Source organism: Trichechus manatus, unplaced genomic scaffold, assembly GCF_000243295.1.
Source record: "Trichechus manatus latirostris isolate Lorelei unplaced genomic scaffold, TriManLat1.0 scaffold00290, whole genome shotgun sequence".
Lineage (NCBI taxonomy): Eukaryota > Metazoa > Chordata > Mammalia > Sirenia > Trichechidae > Trichechus > Trichechus manatus.
The window spans coordinates 1,196,453-1,210,562 of record NW_004444226.1 but is presented as its reverse complement, the minus strand read 5'-3'; the positions used below and the strand labels follow the sequence as shown (position 1 = coordinate 1,210,562).

General features: G+C 36.1%; 1 protein-coding gene across 1 annotated transcript; it reads right to left on the bottom strand.

Annotated features, from left to right (window-relative positions):
- Positions 1-299: 299 nt before the first annotated feature.
- Positions 300-1,217, bottom strand: LOC101346551 (olfactory receptor 2M2-like). Its single transcript, XM_012559657.1, has one exon. It carries the CDS (start codon positions 1,215-1,217, stop codon positions 300-302), a length of 918 nt encoding a protein of 305 aa, XP_012415111.1.
- Between the last annotated feature and the right edge of the window lie 12,893 nt (positions 1,218-14,110).

Genomic DNA, 14,110 nt, shown 5'->3' with positions numbered 1-14,110 from the left:
CTTCTTAACTGGTATTATGTAAACCAAAATATACAGTTATACATTTTCTCTTGTAACAAAAATTTGCTTATATCCATAACTTCAATTTGCCATAATAAAAATATGAAATACATGAATAAACCAGCATTCAAACAGTTTTTAGCTTCTAAATCATGTGTCTGCCTATAAATATTTTATTACAAAGATGGATAAGTATTGGGTGCTAAACTGTATTAGTTGGATACATAAACTTAGGCATAAATTAAAAAATGTAGAGAAAAGCACAGCATGAAGATAATTAAGCAAGTTACTCTCCAGACCTACCCTTCCCTAATACCTTCATTTTTGGTCATTTCTTTGTTGCGGAGGCTATGGATGAGAGGATTCAATGTAGGAATGAGAAAGGTATAGAAGGCTGATATCATTTTGTCCTGAGTTGGGGAACTATCAGAAGTGGGCCGCATGTATATGAACATGGCTGCTCCATAGTACATCCCCACCACCATGAGGTGGGAGGAACACATAGGGAAAGCCTTGCAACGACACTCACCAGACCCCATGCTAATGACAGCCAGAAGGACACGAGTATAGGAAGCAATGATGACTGCTACAGGTAAAAGAAGCATGATTATACAGCTGATAAATATCATCCTTTCAAATGTTGAGGTGTCAGTGCATGAGAGAGTGAGAAGGGCAGGAACATTACAGAAGAAGTGAGGTATTTCCCGGGCACCACAATATGAGAAGGACAAGGCAACTGCAACTTCAGTTATACCATCAAAAGAGCCAAGAATCCAGGAAGAGGCAGCCATGAGACCACAGATTTTCTGGCTGATGAGAATTGGGTATCTTAATGGATGACAAATGGTAACATAGCGGTCATAGGCCATGACAACCAACAGGAAACATTCAGCTCCAAGCAGGGACACATAGAAAAATATCTGGGTTCCACAACCTGCCACAGAGATGGATTTCCTGCCGGACAAGTAGTGGAGGGCCATCTTAGGTACTGTGGTGCAGATAAGCATGAGGTCTATGAGACAGAGTTGGCTGAGGAGGAAGTACATGGGGGTGTGGAGCTGGGAGTCCAGGTAAATAAGGAGAACCATGGCAGTATTTCCTGCGAAGGCCACTGTGAAGATGCCCAGGCCAGAGAGAAAAGGAAGGTGTGGGCGGGGCTGTGATTGAAGATTCCGAAGGATGAAGTCAGACTTGAAGGTCTGATTCTCCCATGCCATCAGGAATAAATTCACTGTGGAGAATACAACATGTGAGACATGGCCAGGATTGTATAATGGAAATATAAAGGGCTTCATGCCTAGATCGCAACATCTAAAAGTTGTCTAAGTATGGAAAAAATTTTTTCTCCTGGCATCGATTTTCTCATTTGTAGACTAGAGATAATAAGGCTCATTTTTAAGCTTGATATGATTTTTAAATGTAAAGTAATAGCTAACAGACTTAATAGCTCATAGTAAGAACAAAAAATTTTTCTCAAGAGGCACGTAATCTACTTTAAGCAACAATTCCACTTAAACGTGTTATGTGGCTCATTCCTTAACAGTCTCTTTACAAGACATATGAGGATTCATGAATTGCTTGGAAGTCAATGATATTTTTCATTATGTTCTTCCACTGAATTCAGCATGTTGTTGTTAGCTGCCTGCTGTCAAGTCTGTTCTGACTCATGGCAACCCCATTTGTTCAGAGTGGAACTGTGCCATAGGATTTTCAAGGCTCTAACTGGCAGATTGCCAGTCCTGTCTTCCAAGGTGCCTCTGAGTGGGTTCCAACTGCAAACCTTTCAGCTAATAGTTGAGCACTTAACCATTTGTACCAACCAGTAACTCCACATATCATAGTCATCTAATAGTCATATAAATTTTGTTTATCAAAGTGTATATTGAAGTGCTGATTAGCAGCATTGAGAAAATTTTACTGTTGTTCATTAACATATAGTCAAATGCGAGTAAACAGAGGAAACTGAGAAATCCACAGTCAGAAATCCAATTGATACTTCTAATAATGATGAATTGTAGTGGAAGGTGATTTTCGTGGATATGCTCTTCCCTCACTATATCTTTAAAAATGAGATCTGTTTATGATGCCGTCAGGTATAGAGATCATTTTACTGGAAAAGCAGACTAGAAGAGAGCATAGTTAAACACCTGGTCTTGAATGTATTAGCTTTGTGACCTTGGGCAAGTTATTAACTTTTTCAAGCTTTGTTTTCAACACTAGTAAATGTGTCTATTTATAATACCTATGGAGCCCTGGTGGCCCAGTGGTTAACAGCTATGGCCAGCTATGGCTGTTAACCACAATGTAGGCAGTTCAAATCCACCAGCTGCTCCCTGGAACCCCTATGGGGCATTTCTACTCTGTCCTATAGAGTCGCTATGAGTCAGAATTGACTTGACAGAAATTTTTTTTTTTTTTATCTATAAGATGTTATGAAGACTAAATGAGGTAATATTTATAACATGTTAGAACATTACCTAGAATACAGTTAGCACTATATAAGTATTTTCAAATAAATAAAAACTATTGCATAGAAGAGAGACTATTCCTAATTAATCTCTAGACTATTCTAGTTCATGCAAAGTTAATCTATTCCATTTCCTGCAACAAGACACCTTTAAGAGGATTTCTTTGTGTTAATGGTAACGTCTTTTTAATACTCTGTTTTTATTTCTATTTTGTCTCCTTTTTCCTACCTCCATCTTTGCAGGGGCTTTCCCTGTATCCAGGCTGAATTCTGAGAGAAATGCAGCTGATGTTTGGTTCCAGGCTTTTTAAAAGAGTACTTCCACATAGCTCAGCCTAATTTATTGAAGTTCTACATTTTATCTGACAAAAACTCAGATTTAAAGCACCATTTTATTATGCCTTGTTTTGTCTGTTTTGTACTAATGCCTCTAGCAAATGCTATTATCTTAACATCACTTAAAACATCCACAATATTAGAATGAAAATTAAACATTACTTTAAAAAAATTATCATGCAAATAGGTATGAAAAAAATAAAAATAAGATCTGTGATTTTTAAACATTCAATAGTATTTCAACCAATGTGCATTATATTCTCTAACATGGGGTGGATTTTATTTTTTATAAAGCTTATTAAGACCCATTCTATGACTCTGAATGTGTATTAAGCATTTAGGCTGGCACAATACTTAAAAGTTTTGGTGGCTAGCATAAGTTTTACATGTGGACAAATGATATAAATTATGTTTAGAAATTGATGAAATATCTATGGGGTTAAAAACTATTGTTTCATATTAATTACTTCCTCTTTTAAAAAAATCAGTGAATACACTTATTTATTTAATTAGGAAAGACTTAGTTCTAATTCGGCAAAATCATATAATTGTCTCCTGATATTTCACCTTTTTTTTTTTTTTTTTTGCTTTTCATGGAAATAAAACATTTATCTAGTGAAGTGTGTTGAGGACAATCATCTTAAGCACATCATGGGATGTAGCTTGATAAATGTCTAAACCCATGTAACTGCCACCCAGACCAAAATATGGAATTTTCCAGAGTACTTTTGTTCTTCTTCATAGTCAGTTTCCAAGCCTTACATTTTGCCTGTCCTTGAATTGCACATGAATCATACAGTATGCACACTTCTGTGTGCACTGAAATGCAAGCTATCACATCCTTAGCCTTATCCCAGGTGCCTACTATCTCACCTGCTGAGCTCAGACCGTGCTGATCTCCTTGACTGTGGAACACACTTGGAATACAGTCCCCAGGACATTTGAACTAGCTGTTCCCTCTGATCTTCCTCTAGTTATTCCTTACAGCAAGTCCCTCATCTCTGCTGGGCTTCTTTATTCAAATGCTTCCTGCTTCACAAAGCTTTCATCACTCTCTGTAAACGTGCTCCCTACACACATCACCCTCTCTACTCTCTTCCCTATTTTTCCTCTATAGCATTTATCCACATCTAACACTCTACTTAAGCACCCATCTGTCAGTTTGTCATACTGTAGTGGCTTTCATGTTGCTGTGATGCTGGAAGCTATGTTACTAGTATCTCAAATACCACCAGTCTCACGTATAGTCAGGTAAGCAAGGGAGGCATGGGCTTAATTGTGCTTACCTTCTAATCTGTAGTGCACAATTTCACCTGTGTGTCACCACATCAAATACTAATCTGTAGTGCATGATTTATCCTAGGTTTCACCACATCAAACAGATTAGTAAGTACAATTGAGTCCATGCTTCCTGCAGCAGAGAAATTTCCAATAAACCTTTCGACCAAAGTAAAATGTCTGAAAGCCAAATCCTTTTTCTCTATTGCTTTTAACAGTAGAATCAGTTTAAATTTTTTCTTTGCAGATCTACCTGTCTTTGGGTCCATTACTTACTCAGCTGTGTCTATGAAAAAATAAAATTTGATTTGAAAGGGCCATGGAGTTAGTATTACCTAAAGTTTCCCAGGCAATTTAGGAGTTTATTTTAACACGGTGTTTATGGGAAATGAAACCTTGGGACCAAGGGGTTCTCATAAATTTCTGAGGCATCTGGTTAGGACTGTTTTACTTCAAACTGTGATGTTTTTTATGACCCCTCCGGAAGAATATGCAATATAAGCATTTATGCCTATGATTGAAGACCTCAGTAATTAATTCCTAAACCCAATACTGTAAGTTTTCCCCCATACCCAATTTTCCAATAGAATTCCATTCCCCACTTTCTAATCAACACTTCTTGTGACCTCAACCAAATACTAACCAATCAAATGATTTTATTATAATTCCTTTGTTCCTTGAACTATAGTTGTTCCTGTTAGAAGCTCTCTCACTGATGCCATTAATTTTCTGTTATGTGCACTGTTGTCTGTCTACATTCGAATGTTTTTTTTTTATTATTATTTTACTGAATAAATCCTCTTAACCTTATTTCAAAGACTGAGTGGATTTCTTCTCTACAGCAGTTCCTTGCTTACTGTAAACTGGTGCACCCCGAGCTTACTGGTTAATCCACCCCCATACATGTTGGACAGATTTCAGTAGATTTTCTAGACTAAGACAGACTAGAAAGAATGACCTGGTGATTTACTTCAGAAATTAGCCAATGAAAACTCTATGTACCACAACAGAATATGGTTCCATACAGTGCTAGAAGATGAGCTCCATAGGTTGGAAGTCACTACACGATAACCACAGCAATGGACTCAAACATACCAACAACGATCATGAAAATGGTGCAACACTGGACAATATTTTTTGTCCCTAAATGGCACAAAAGGTTAAGGTTCAAACCTCAGAGGCACCTCAGGAGACCGGCCTGGCCATCTGCTTCCAAAAGTTCACAGATTTGAAAAGTGATAAAGAGAAGTTCTACTCTACATACCTGGGGTAGCCAGGAGTCAAAATCAGCACAATGACAGCTAACAAGAACTCAGAGTCAGAGCTGACTTGATGACAACCAACAGCAACAACAACCCTACCAATTTATCTGTTTTTGTTTGTTTGTTTGTCTCTCCTCATTAGGATGTAAGTTCCACAGAGGCAGAGATGCAATGAGTAGTAATCAGTAGATTCTTGTTGACTCAAGGCATATTTATTATAGCGAATTCCTATGTTTTTTATTTTGTGGTTCAGATGCTGTACTTTTTGTTCTAGCCTGCTCCTGAAAAGCAGAAGAATGATTTAGGAGGTCTGTACATGATTGACAGGCTAAGCTTTATGTTGTGGCAATGAGGAACCAGTTGTTAACTGGTATGGCCAAGAGTCAAAAATGTAGGTGTTCCTGGGCTGCCTACATCTCTCTAATAGCCTTCACACTCCCCAGGGAAACTTGTCAATTTTATTCTAAAGCATGTTAGTATACTTCTGTTGCTTTTGGAGGCGGAGGGGTGGGGGGGAGTCAGGTGTACATCCCTGGCCTCATCCCTGGGGTTTCTTTAATTAAGAGTCCTTCACTTAATCTCACTTTCATTAAGAGTCCTTCACTTAATCTCACTATCCTTGCTGTAAGTTTAATTCTCATCCATTCTACCCAGAAGATTTCAAGGCACTCTCCACAATTACCAGGGAAGATTTGTTTCAAGCTATATCACAGCACTTTTGTTTACCTGTTTGAGCTGGGGATTTGTTTTATTTGTCCACAGGCTTCCATCTACATTCTCTCACCCTAATATTTCCTGATATCTCTAATCTACTGATTACTACTTCCTATAAATATTTTAAAAAATCCCTTTATCTTTGCTTTCTCAATGATGTTAAACCAAAAGCCTTTCCATAAATTTTTAAACATAACTCTATTGGTAGATACCATATTTCAGCGTAATAATTTCCTGTTTTTTATGTCTCCCTCACTACCCTGTGAACAAATTGTGAACACATTCTGTCTTGTCCACCATTTTGTCCTCCCAATCTATTCACCTGTGTAGTATTCACTAATTCTGTAAATTTACAATTCAACAATTCTAGCTCAGGAGTTCAGAATCTGTCTTTCATATACATCTTAAATTCCTAATCAGTTGTAAATTCTCTTAGAAATGCTTCTTGCATTTGCAATGCTTATCTAGAAATGCAACCTCTGTTGTGTGGATAGTTGTAACATGCTCCTTCGTGTGCTAATGTTTCCTTCTTGTGCTGATCTATCATTTATTCACCTCCCCCCATAAAAATTCTTGAAACATTAAGATTGAAATATTTTAACAGTCTTGCTGGTTGAAATCCTATTGTTAATGATAGGACCTAACTCTCTATATAGATCATATTTCTCATCCACTTTATGCTCATGGCTGCATTTTGCAACCCGTTTGTTACCAACAAACTCCAACATATTTTAAATCTATGCCTTTTCACAGTTTGTGCTTGTAAGTAAAATTATAACTTTATCTCAGCCCATATCATATGCTCTTGAAGAATACCACTGTACATCTTTTTCAAAACTTGTCAGTCTGTATCACTGTCAGTTAATGGAATCTTGATCAAATCAAGCTGATGTACAGTTTTGATTTGTCAGTTCCCAGTAGAGGAACACAATATTCACTAGGTGGAGGATGTGCAGCCTATTCCTCTAATTTTTTCCAATGTTTCTTATTGCTTAAAGGTGAACATCTATAGATGAATACATTTATATTATGTAGCACGTTGTTATATTACATTATTGTATTATTAAACTTTTTGGTCAAGTCAATTCCACTAACTTTTGTTCTCTTTACTGACCTATCAAAGGAGACTAGAATAAACAGAGTTTCACGGCTGTTAAAGCACTTATTTCAGAACAGGGTCAACTCAGCCTCCTCCACATGAACCACATATAAGCCATGTCTTAGTGAAAGTCAGTTTTGTGAGATCAAGAAGGATGATTTTAGTTTCAGTAGAATGAGGGATTGGAATCGACTTTGGAGTAATGCACTTCAAACCTCAATACACATTATTTCATTAATTTGTAAATTGTGTAATTACTTCATCACAAGCTTATACATATCATAAATTCTTATCCAATCCCTCAGGCTACTGATATAGACACTTTATTGGGCCCTAATACCTAAAAAAAAAAAAAAAAACCGTAACACACAACTATATTTAAACAATCAGTGTTACTTACACTTACAGGCTAATGAGGAGTGGCACAGAGACATTCTAAGGAAAGGGAAATTGGAAAAAGTGGGGTGGAAAGAGGAAAGAAAGGATTCATGTTGACTGAGGAAGCACAGTGCACAACAATGTAATATTGAAAGACAGTGAGTCTTGAAGAAAAAAAGGTAGAGTTGGAGAGAAACTGAGAGGAATAAGGAACAAAGGAGAGAAAAATGAGGCAAGAGGGAGGTGGGTCAATTTTGGTTGGGGTCATGAGCTCAAGTGTCTGTCCTATATGTGGTAGACTGTTCACATGGACAAATCATGCCCCCACCTCCAACAAAAAGACGAAAATTAGGCAACTATTTTACAAATAAAAATGGCATGTAAAAGCCGTCCTTGTCAAAACTTAGAAATCATTCATCTAATGCATTCTCTTGCCTCCAGATAGCACCTTCAAACTTCCTTTCCAGAAAGGGTTGCTGATTGATACCTTTTGGAAAGACACGTTCATGCTTCTGAAACATCCTTCTTATTTGCATCTGCACCCTTTCACACTAGGGAAAAAAATTAATAATCTATTCTTCATCCATCTAACATACTACTTTTCGATTTTTCCCAGAGCGTCATTAGATTTAATCACTCTACTTCTCAAAATCATTGCGTGGCTCTGATCTTCTGCAGAACGGGACTTAATCTCATTTATCTTGTTTTGAAGTAGTTGCAGAAAGTCACTTAAGCCTCTATTTCAAGTCATCTACACTTCATTTTTCAAAACGAAACCCTGTGTAGTGCTACTTGCAACCTCCAACAGTACAATATGCCTGTCTGAGTTCAGGTCTCTCCTCAGGAAATTTCTCTTACTTGGAATGACTTTTCTTTTCTACCCTACTTTACCTTTGTAAATCATATCCTTTCTTCAAGTTTCAACACATGTGCATCTTTCTTCATTCTCCTTTTTGTATATCCAGCTCTCCGTATATTGAACTCAGAGAAGAGCTGTGACTTCTACCTTTGATCTGTACAAAAGGCAGTGTGAAGAACAAAATCATAGACCTTCAGATCAGATAAATCTGATTTACTCTGTCACCAACTCCTGCATCAACAGACAAGTTAATTAACCTCTCTGAGATTTTGTTTTTATTTCTCTGATCCCTCACAGGGTTGTTGTAAAGACTGAATGAGTTAATTCTTAAAAATTCCTCATCAAATTTATAGGCTCACAGTATTCATCCATCAGAAGTACATGGCCATTATCACACACATCTTTGTCACACGTTTTATTTCACAATCTTGCGGTAAGTCTTGCTGCTATTTACCCTGTAAGCATTTCTGAAAACAGTGGGTTTTCCTTAACAGACTGTAGGCTCCAGATTAGTAATTTATATGCTTAATTTGTATATGTTCTTAATGAAGCAAGAGTAGAGCTAAGTCTTAAATTAGCATATATTACATAGTTTAAAAAGGAGCTCTGTGCCACAGTGGTTAAGTGTGTTGAACCTACTAGCCGCTCAGCAGGAGAAAGATGTGGCAGTCAGCTTCCTTAAAAATCACAGCCTTGAAAATTCAATGGGGCAGTTCTACTCTGTCCTATACGTCACTGTGAATCAAAATCAATTCAATGGCTGTGGGTTTACATTGCTTTAAATATTTCCTTATATTCACTTAGCATCCCAATGGTACTATTTCATTTAATCTACAAAAAACCCCGTGGCAAATATAAGAAATTCATTCCTCTACACAGATTAATTTTGCAGATCAATGTGAAAAATTACCTCCAAGTTTGGAGGATTTTTAACAAAATTTCTAATACATAGCTTTTGAATAAAATATACTTCCATCTGGTTAAACTCCAAAATGCCTAAACAATTTGGAATATATACCTTCTTTCTCAATCTTTCTAGAGAACACCTTTGCAACTACATTTTGTTAAGTCATCTGTGAGTTAAATTTCCAATCCCTCCAGGGAAGTCAGTGCCTTGTCTTTAATTATAGCAATGTGTGTTCTCATCCACTTTTTCTCCTAGGGCCTCATATAGAATTAGTTACCTATCTTGAAAATGATTTTTGTTGGTATTTAATATTAAAGAAAAAATTCTGTCACCTTCTTGATTAGCACTATAAAATCCTTGTTTTTTCCTATTTTATATCCTGGCTTATTAAAATAATAATAACTCCATTTTGACTGTTACACTTTCAAACGTTATTAACTCCATAAACTTAGTTGATAAACAGGCAGTTAGATTCTTCATTTTAAAATAAAATAAAATAAAAATACACATTGGACTTGGCCTTAGTTACCTCAAAACACAACTCTATTAAAGTTCAGTTATTTTCAAACTGTTGAATCAATTGTCTCATTCTGGGTGTAATTCCACTTGAGCTTCCTATATTTGAGATTTCAGCACTATTTGTCAATTACTCTTTTTTGAAAAATTACCATTTATGATTACTCTTTTCTGGTTCTGCTACTAGATATACTGTCATTCATCCTTGTATACTGGGTTAGTTTTTTGTCCATGAAAGTAATTGTTTTTCTCAGTGTATTCTGATTTGACCTCTCTATTTGGCACATGCTTATGATCATTGCATCTGTATATCTTCATTCAATTATTTTTTTTCAGAATCTCAGATGCTACCAAATGTCTACCATTTATATATACATTGATATTCCTTCTTCACCTCTTATTCCCTGTGCCCAATTTTGAAACCTTTATCACTCACTGAATCTACTGTTCCTTTAATATCTATTTCAGCTTGTAAGTAACTGTCCATCTTGTTAATGAAGCTCTCCTTCTAGGCTTTATGTAAGAAGAATATCATGGAAGAAGAATGACTGGGTTTCCAAATTACTTCCTAATTGCATGCAAGACTGCTTTTACTACTTTACTTTCTCACTAGGTATGTAAACAGAGAAAATTTCTCTTATTATATTTGAAAAATCCCTTGTTATAGCTTTTTCTTCAAATTTGTGAAAAATAGTTTCAAATTATATTAGTATGCATTTTCTTACTGATTTTAGGAGTTGTTTCATGTATTTACTGGCTATTCATGCCCCCCCTTCAAATAATTACATTAACAAGTAAATTATCAATTTATCATTTTTGAAAACAAAGTTATAGGAATATCATTTCATATTTTTTCAATTTTACTGGCACCATGTCTTGGGTTGGACCCTCCTTCTGCAATGATTTATAATGTCTTCTAATACCATTTACCAATTCTTAGCATCTGTTTCAGGATTCCTTAAATTGATTCATTGATTTATTCCAGCAATATCTTTTTTCCCCATGTCTTAAAAATAAATCTTAATATCACTGAAGATGTTACCTCTTGTTTTTATAGTTTTTTTTTAATATTTAGTAAGCATCTCTTATATGTTATCTTCCACAGAAAGGTTAGAATTAGTTTTTCAATTTCTATACAAAGTGTTTTGATTTCTGTCATAATTGCAGCATGTCTGGTTCTCTGAGGACTTTGAATCCCATGTTATTTCCAACCTGCCTGCTTAAACCCACACTTGTGTTTTTTTTACATGTAAACATAAATTATTTTGGGATTAAGTCACATATGTTAGAAAACCTGTTATTCATAACTAAAAACAGTTTCTAAATTATATAGATTTTTTTCCTAATTTTGGATCTTTGTGAGAATTTCTTTGGGATAAATAGCCAGGAGCAGAATTGCTGAGCCCTAATTTATATGCAAATACGATTAAGTAGATACCAGCAGATTAGCCTCTGGGATGTCCAAATCAGACCACATACCAAAATGCTTTTCTGAGAAGTCTTTCTATATCCTTGCCACCACTTAGTATTATTCTACTTCTGAAGTTTTGCTATTCTATTTAGTGCAGGGTTATATTTTATTGTTGTTTTATTGTCATTTCTTTGATAATGAAGCTAGGCATCTATTCTAATGATTGTTACCTTGTTTAATTTTACAGGCTTTTAGTGTGCAAAACTTCCTTGAATATTTTATATGTTACTGGTTTGATGGTTTTAGTCATGGAAAATAACCTCATTCAATCCGTAACAGTGTGTTACCTTTGATCATGATGTCCTTTACTAAATATTCTTAATTTTCTTTTAATTTCATAGTATTTTATTATTGAAGAAATACATCCTTTCCTCTTTATAATAGATAATTTTACTAATGTTCAAATAATTCAATACTATTACATAAACGCAACTTATATACACATTTAAATCGAAATCTGATTTTGTTTTTCCCTGTTTAATGAACTATTTTTTCATACCAGCTACGGCATTTTTTATATGTGTGTGTTTGACATGTAATTCCTTTTTTATTAGATACTAAGTTTCTGTATAGACTAAGCTGAGTTTTGAGATCCAATACTGTTCCAATGGTCTATTTGTATTGGAACAGTGCAGTAAAAGGTTAACCTTGCCCAAAGAGAGGTCTGGCCTGTGCTCTTGACTCCTGGAAGGTAACCTCTAAGCACTTGGAATATCCTACCTGATAAGAGTGTCTTTGTTTACCTGGGGCCTTAGGCCACACCAGACAGTATATGCTAAAAATGTGATTTATTACTGTGGGGGGACTTTGTACCATGTGATATCAGCTTGACCACCGGAGTGTCTGGAAACTAAGGTCTATCTCACGAGTCCCAGTAATAACTCTGGACACCATGACTACAGTGAGCTTCCCTGGTAGGCAGTACTCCATGTATGCTGGCACACATTGTTTCTGGAAGAAGCATGAGTCTACTGAGACAAGATAACTAGAAGCTCATGCTGGGAACTCTTCTGGGCCCTGCCCTTAGGTGCCTCTTCCCTTGGATGATTTTCAACTCCATCATTTCACTGTAATAAACAGTAATGATGACTATAATGACTTTTCTGAGTTCTTCCAGTAAATTACTGAACCTAAAGTCTATCTTGGAGATCCAAGAACTTGCAGTTGGTGTCAGAAGTGAGGGTAACCTTGAGGAACCTCAAACTGTGCAGAATCAGAAACATTATAAAATAAAAAGAGGCTTTTTAGACTCCCCAGCTGAAGCATGAAGCAGGCTAAACAGTCATCTCAGTTGTAAACTCATTTTTCTTATTCAGAAGAAAGTAAAGATTGGGAAATTGGAAGCTAAGAACCAGAAAGTAAAGCCTTCAGTCGTAGAGAAGCCATTCTCAGGACACAGCATTAACCCTAACTGAGGAACATTTGCTTACCTGGATTTCAGAATTGCTGTGACCAGTGATGTCTTTGTGCTGTCTTGCTTCACCATTTCTGAGTGTATGTGCCAATAGCCATGATCCTGTGCCTGTTCTATCATTGCATATTGGATGGGTGGGAAGGGCAGGTAACTTTCTTTTCAGATCATGGGTCTTCAGATAAGAAAGGATGACACTCAAGGATCTTATCCGTGAAACTACACCTGAGATGCCTCAGCAACCCCTGCATCTGATCTATATGATGAGATCCTAGACCTCTAGCCTAATAAGTCTGGCATCCTAATAGGTTAAAATTTTTTTTGGAGGAGAGGGGATCTTGAGTGAGGCATAAGTGTGGGTAGGATGTGTCCAGAAAAGGGACTGTGGTAGATTCTGTTTTTTGTTTTTTTTTCTAAAGTGGCTGTAACTGTATCTCCCATACACAGCTTTTCTAGAAACTTGCCAATCCATGTACAAGGTATGTATTCTATGTACTCTACCCTTGAATCTGGGAAAATTTTTGTTATTACCTAATCAAAGTGTGGCAGAAATCATGCACTCTAATGTCCAAGGCTAGGGTGTAAATATACTGTGGTCTTAGTTTCTTAGTGCTACTGTAAAATTACTACTATACATGACATGTATCTTTCCCTCATTTGTGTTTCTTATCTCTGTGTCTAATTTGCTCTTTTTGTATCTCCAAAGTCGGTAGTTTTAGGACTCACTGTATACTGATATGGCCTCATTAACACAACAAAGAACACTCTATTCTCAGATGAGATTACATTTTACTGGTATAGGGGTTAGGATTCCAACACATATTTTTGAGGACCATGATTCAATCCATAACACTGTGCATTTCCAGTTTGTTCTTTTGGGAATATTTTTCTTCAATATTTCAGTCCTCATATATAGTTACTGCCCTAAAGTTTCTATGCTGTGAGGAAGCACAAATTAGCCACCTGCAGAGATTACATGGAGAGGGAGAGATTCCCAGGCAGCCCTCAACTGCTTCAGACCTTGCTCTTCTAGTGGCATCCATCATCTGACCATATGGGAGACTCTGAGCTAGAATCTCCCAGCAAGCTCTTCCCAAATTTGTGAATCATAAAGATTGTGAGAGATAATAAAAAGATATTGTTTTGTTTAATATCACTAAGTTTGGGAATGATTGTTATGCAGCAATATATACTTTTTTTTTTTAATATTTTATTGTACTTCAGGTGAAGGTTTACAGAACAGATAGTTTCTCATGTAACAGTAACACACATGCTGTTTTATGACATAGGTTAACAACCCCACAACATTTTAAGCCTCTAAATTCTCAAATTTTTTTTTTTTTTGTGAAAATACACATAGCCAAAGATACGCCATTTCAAAAATTTTTTTTACATACACATTTAAGTGACAT